General features: G+C 46.6%; 2 protein-coding genes across 2 annotated transcripts; both read right to left on the minus strand.

The window, feature by feature from the left end:
* Nucleotides 1–1213: 1213 nt before the first annotated feature.
* Nucleotides 1214–2622, minus strand: LOC119270181. The gene is made up of 3 exons (XM_037552155.1): nt 2471–2622; nt 2279–2350; nt 1214–1955 (listed from the first exon to the last, which is right to left on the minus strand). Exons 2-3 carry the CDS (start codon nt 2327–2329, stop codon nt 1500–1502), a joined length of 507 nt encoding a protein of 168 aa, XP_037408052.1. The 5' UTR covers nt 2330–2350; nt 2471–2622; the 3' UTR covers nt 1214–1499.
* Nucleotides 2623–3049: 427 nt separating this feature from the next.
* Nucleotides 3050–5994, minus strand: LOC119270180 (probable glucuronosyltransferase Os01g0926700). Its single transcript, XM_037552153.1, has 4 exons — nt 5608–5994; nt 4630–5018; nt 3963–4204; nt 3050–3854 (listed from the first exon to the last, which is right to left on the minus strand). The coding sequence occupies exons 1-4, from the start codon at nt 5726–5728 to the stop codon at nt 3341–3343; spliced, it is 1266 nt and encodes a 421-aa protein (XP_037408050.1). The 5' UTR covers nt 5729–5994; the 3' UTR covers nt 3050–3340.
* Nucleotides 5995–6625: the final 631 nt, after the last annotated feature.

A 6625-nucleotide genomic window follows, 5' to 3' on the forward strand; every position in this document is an offset into this window, starting at 1 on the left:
TGATATGGGGTAGCAGAGTATGGTTTTATGAAGATATACCTTTGTCAACAAATATGTTGTTGCATTTATGGAGATCTTCGCATGACAGCACCAATGTCCAAAATATGTGATACTAACAAGATGATAAATGCAAAAAATTCTCTAGATACTAATAGAAGTATTTTACTATTCAGATATAATATGTTGTACATGTACTCTATTCTCAGTTAATAATTCAGTGGTGTTTTTTTGCATAATGTTGACAGTATATTCTATGTTGGCTGGAATATGCAAGGTAGTGTGAATGATAACAGGGGGTGCAATTCTACCGACTCCAATAATTTTTTCCATTCAGCGTCATGTCTTCTCTGTAGCAACATGAATTTGTCTCTTGCGGATTTAGTTTTCCAGAACAGCTATGCCAAGTTAGTGTGCTTAAAGTGTTGACGACTTCCAACCCATGTGTTAATTCAGTGATCACGGTGGGAGCAACATAAGTTGGGTAGTGCACAATTATTCTCTTGACAACTACAAAGATACACACATGTAAAACATACAACAAATTCTCAAAAACTTCACACCAACAGGGCCTTGTATAAACTACTTTGCCATTAATCAAATTTTGAGATGACTTATCAAATATTAAAAAAACTAAATAGCTTATCACTCTTTGTGGCGCGGCGTGCCGCCGCGCACTACCCGCTAGTATGTCTATATGCACCTCACTTTCAGGTCAATTGTATTGTTGGAATAAAGATAGTAGACAGATTTTTAGAGTCCATAATCTGGGAGGGAACTGGCATAGGGATGTATTCTCTCCCCTATGTCCCTCCTTAAAAATCCGTCATTTCTCAAAGATTCAAACAGATTTGTTGTAAAACCCCTAGTCTGAATGTCATTTCTCAAAGCGAAGGTTTTATGGATATCAATAACAGTATATGGCCTTTCTGAATGCTCTGTGAATATATAACTGGGCAGATAATGTGCCTGGTGGCACTCGTACATGGCAGTACATTCAACCAGCACATGTGTAGGCCGTTTTGCCATGGGAAATACTTGTACTCCTACTTGATACTGACGATTCAACAAAAAGGTACTCCCTCCGTCCCATAATAGACGTTTTAGCTTGCAAAAAAGTCTTGAGACGGAGGGAGTACCTCCCAACAGACTCATTCAACATATCTGATGTAAATAAACTCCATAGGAGTTGAAACTACCCAGAGCAAACTTCACATGGGGGTGCAAGGAAAACACCACTTGGTAAGCAAAATGGCAGTTTTAGTACAATCACTTAGTACGATCACTTACTACATTTTAGTACGATTGCTTACATTACAATAATTTAGTACGATTGCTTACAGTACAATAATTTACATATGGCTTAGAATTCCTGATACAACGGGTCCTTTCCTAAGAGCAGCTTTTGATCTTCTCCGGAAGTTCTCTACCTTAGTCAATGAGCCACTTCACTACAGACCTTAGTCAACGAGCCACTTTTTCGATACCGAGAATAGCCACATTCATAATCTCATCCATGATACTTTGCCCAGGAGTAGCTTAAGACTATGAGAGAATGAACTCATACATCTGACAGCAAGCAGCCAGCCCCTAACAAGCTTGGGTATGGCACCATTTGCTTCTTCCAACTGCTCCATCAGGCGCTCGGTTTCTTCCTCGAGCCGTTTCAGCTTGTCGTAACTGTAGTCCCTGATCACCACATTGGCCGCAGTTTCTAAGTACTCAATGGCTTTAAGAGCAGCTGTGTCCTCTGCCACTTCATCGTCCGTGGAATATGTTCCGGATATCGACATATGGGCGGGGGCTCCTTTGATTGTAGAGGCGTCGAAAAGCACGGTGACGCAGATCTTGTTATCGTCGCATATCTCGCGACGGTATTCGGCCTCTGGGATTCCCAGCTCTGCTAGCACGATGTCAAGTATGGCTCTCAAGGGAATTCTGATGATCGTCGGAGCATCCTGTAATGTTTAGAGCCCAAGATAGTGGTATCAGACTATCAGTGCAGGACTGGAACAAAGAATGACGGCTTACATACTAGACGAGCAGTGGGTACTGGGTAGCATGACACAGAGCAAACTGCAAACATACATCAAGGTAAAGGCGAATATATCTACGCACCATGATTCTTTTGTCCAGGAAAAAAGACATCATCTGGACTGTAGTCGACCTAGAGTGCCGCATGAGGGCATGGTCTTTGTGTAGCCAGAATATGCTACCGAGGGTTGTATTATTTCTCCAAACGTAAACTGCTAGCCGTGAAAGCGGTAAATATTGAGCTGACCTGAGCAAGCCCTGGTGCTGAACCCGGTGACCCCATTTCTTCGTTGGTCATGGTCGCCACGGTTCCAAGGTCCTGCAGGAACCGGCAGTCACTCTGTTTCAGAGCTCCCTCGTGGCGCCTAAACGGAGCAAGAATGGGGGGAGCTGGCACACGGCGGATGCGGGCCAGGACCCAAAGCCGAGGTCGATTTACCTCGTGTGCTCGACGGGCGAAGGCAGCAGATCTGCTTCTCCCCGCGACGGCGGCGCTGAAGAGCGGAAAGGGGGGAACAGCGGATTCGGTCGGTGCTCGGTGGTAGGCGTGGACGCGTGGTGGTTATCTAGCAAACAGCCGACAAGGAAGGAAATGGGCTTTGCCCTACCATTTGTTCTCCCCTTGGACAACGTTCACCCAGGCCCATTAAGATGGGTGTGGACTGTTGGAGTCTGTGGTTTCCCTCTGCCAACAAGCAGGACATCCAAACTTCAGAAGAGCCAACAAGCATCTGTTGGCCAATTCGGTCACACGTCTGAACATTATTCCTTAGGAAATCAGCGATATATTTTACACAAAGACTGCAGCTACATGATTAATCGCCACCCTCAAGTCCCCAGTCACTCAAACTGACAGGATCCAGATGAGATAGCAATGCTTCTTGCACCACTTCGCAATTTCTCTCCTGTTCATCAGGGATACAGCAAAACAGAGAGGGGATGAAAATCACCAACTGGGCCAAGCAGGCTTGATAGCTGGAGATCGCAAGCATGTGCCGGTGTAACATCAGACGGTCAATAGGGTTTAAATCTTGCAATTTCCATTATCATATCCACATATAACGAACAAACTGCACAATGGTTGACACATTTCATCAACTAATATAAAAAGAAGAAAGGGAAAAAAAAAGGATGAAGCTCTATGGTATACTAGCTATCAGCAAAGAAGGTAAAAGAAAAAAAGATGTACATTTGACTTATGGTCAGCACTGTGCAACCATGGCGGTATAAAGGCGCAAAGTATATCAGGCCTGAAAATGTTTATTTTCAAAAAGGTTTTTATACATCTCCAACCGCGATGCGAGAGATGCTACCACGGCTTCAGGTCACCCACCGGGCCAGCAGTCCAGTTCAGACGGGCCTGGCCGGGCTTCAAGAAGACATCTTCGCCATGCGGAAGCTTGCGGGCAAGCCCGTTAAGTATCTGATGGAACGCATCTCCTGCTTGAGCTGGCTGGGGGAACAGCATGGCCTGCTTCATCGAAGGGTTTGCGAGAAGCCTTTGCTTCCTCAGTATGTCCTCTGTTGGAATGGATGTCAGGATGCTGTCCAGCCTCGGGACGTCCTCCTCAGGAACAAACACGCCGATCTCCTCCCATGGGATGGCATCCGCGAAGGGCAGGACGATGTCGTCTGCGATGATCACCGGGATGCAGCCGAAAACCACGGCTTCCACCAGTCTGGGGCTCCATGGTGCCCAGCCCAATGGGCACAGGCAGAACACAGACCTCTGCATATCTTCATAGTATGTCGGTGGGTGATCGGTTGAGATGTCGAACAGCGGGTTGTTCTTGAAGTTCTCCCAGACAGATGCACGAGCACCTCTGTAAAATACATAGAAATGTCAGACTGACAATACAAAACAATACAATAAGAGGGAATAGCAGGATCTATAAGACTGATGCATCAGTTTTCGACAGACAAAAAATTACCTGGCATAGTATCCACCCTCAGGATCATTGCCGGTGTCATAGAACAAACCACGGAAGTATACGAAGATGGATCGAGGGGTCTCGCCAGGAATAAGGTGATTCTGCATTTTCTGCGGAGGCGCAAATGGCGGAATTGTGATGGAGCCTTCCTTCAAGCAGACATGGTTCTTCTGTCCAAAGGTCTGAACCAGTGTGGCACGCTGAAGCAAGGGAAGGATTCCTCGCCCAATTGCTTTCTCTTCCTGAAATAATAATTTAAGATCTTGTTACAGAATGACAAAATTGTGCTGGAATAAGCATCAAGATAATGTGTCAGTCAGAAGAAAACATGGTATGACATGGCAGATTGGCATGTAGTTATTTTCAATTGGACAGTTAACTGTAGATCTAAAGAGTAGTCAGACCTTTTTTATACAGAAAAAGCAAGCAAATCATTATCTGAAACAAAGGACAGAACATGTACTGAAGTACTTAAGTCAGAGTTGCCCATTGATAAGTGCAAATAAAAAAAACTAGCATCTTGATGCCACACTGTCCACATGCTTTGTGCTGCAATTAGAAATGCCCCAGCTGTTCAAAACACATGTACTCCAGTACTAAACAACTGCTTAACATGTAGTATTCAGTTAATCAAATAAACAGCAAGGATTTGCTCATGTGTCTGTACCTGATAATGGAAGCAAGCGCCAAAGTCATGTGGCGTGACAAAGAAATGATCTGCCCCCTCCGATCTATTCCAGTAAGGCCATTTCGTCGCGATCAGCTCGATCGCGCTGCGCATCATCCGCGGAGACTTGAAGGGCAAGGGGAGACCCGAAGGCGTCAGGTCGCATGTCGGGTACACAGGTGTGTAGAACCAATCCGCTTCCTCGGGATTAGTGGTCCGAACCGCGCTCGACAGCAGGAACCGGTGCATGAAGATCTCCGCGGCGAACATGTGGTTCAGGCACCTTGGGTCTTTCTTCAGCAGCTTCTTGTTGTATTTTCCAGGGAGGTCATAGATAAACACCTTGAGCCTCCCAACAGGGTCATCGTCCAGCACGTCACCAGCACTCCCTGCATTTTGTTGGCCAGAAGACATCTATGAGTGTCGCCCAAAAGCAGAGCAAAGAATATACCAAGCTTGATAACAGGATCACATAGCACTTTGATTGAAAGGATTGTATGATAAGCAAGGTCTAACTCTAATACTCTATCTATGCTAAATGGCATGAATCATGATTGCCCTACGCAAGGTACATGTCTTGACTATATGAACTGAGGTGCTAATAGCATTTGGATGTTCAATAAAAGATAGTTTGGATTGAACCAGAAACTAGACAAATTATTTGGAGGTGGAACGGCAATAGAAACTACCCCATTCCACCTATCTGTATAATCCAGTCCCATCTGATTGTGAAATGGGACCTGTGAATTCAGGCTGGAGAAGTCTAACCACAAGCAATCAAATATGAAAATTCCCTGATATAGGATGCCAAAAATGCTGTCTTTAGCAGCGTCCTAGATGCAGGACACGAAACAGCTAGAGAAATCAAGCAGTTCGAGTTGCACAAACTGACAAGATTGGGGGAAACCCCTTAATTCGAAAAAAACAACTGACAAAGATTACGGGTATCAAGTCAAGAGTCAAGACAAGGCCCCTCACCTGAGATCCTCTCTGTCTGGTGGCCCTGCTGCGCCGGCGCCTGCTGGGCCTCCGCCGCAACAAGCAGCGCCGCCGCCGCCGCAAGAACCGCAATGGCAACCAAGGCCCGCCTCGCCATCATCTTCCCGATCCCCACAAACCTGCCCCTCTCTCTGTCCGGCTCCCGCGCTCTGCCCTTCTGAACCTCTAGGCAATCGCCAAGGCTAGTTAAAGAAGAAGAGAACGGGAGGCAGGGGAGAGGCTTTTCCGGCAATTCCTTCCTTGCCCCACCAAGAAGCGTTTGGTGGCGGCGGAAGGTGAGCAGGGCCTATCCTAGGCTTCCCTTTCTTCTTCCTACGCCGAGACCGAGCTTGAGGAACAATCAGAGCTGCTCGTGTGGACTTCAAGGGAGGGAAGGGGGGGAGGGGATTAATACTGTTGGCTGAGAGACGAGGAGGGAGGGAGGGTGGGGGAGAGCTGTCCGCGGCTGATTCTTCCCTCCCTCTTCTCGCTTCCTGCGGCTTTCCTTCCTTCACTTTCCGTGCACACCAATGATGGGTGAGCTGTAGGGCTCCGGATTAGTCTAACGCGGCGTGTTTTCCAGGGAGGTTTGGTGAGGGGTCTGCTGCCAGGCTTCTTTCTTTCCTGCTCCCCTCAACCTCACCCACCTTGGACATTCGACCTCTCACTTGTCTTCACCTTGAACATGTCAACTTGTCAACTGTCAAGTCCTCCCTCTTTTTCCCTCATTCTTTAGCATGTAGTAGTAGTAGTGATTATTTATTTTGTTTAGGAAGGTAGGTGATAAATTGATACTGTATTTGGGTCCTCTGTCTCTTTCTCCAAGTCTCTAGAAGAGTATGTAATTGATTTGCACATGGGATGGATGGAAATTATACCAAGTGCCTGAGGTGGCTCAGATGTTTCTCTTCCTGATCCTTCAAGGTCCACCGGTCCATTTTAGGTCGAGTAGAGACGCTAAGGAGTCTGTGGGCCCAAATCATGCGGCGCCCGGTGGAAGGTATTGGAAATCCGTGCC

The sequence above is a fragment of the Triticum dicoccoides genome, chromosome 3A (genome assembly GCF_002162155.2).
Source record: "Triticum dicoccoides isolate Atlit2015 ecotype Zavitan chromosome 3A, WEW_v2.0, whole genome shotgun sequence".
Taxonomy (NCBI): domain Eukaryota; kingdom Viridiplantae; phylum Streptophyta; class Magnoliopsida; order Poales; family Poaceae; genus Triticum; species Triticum dicoccoides.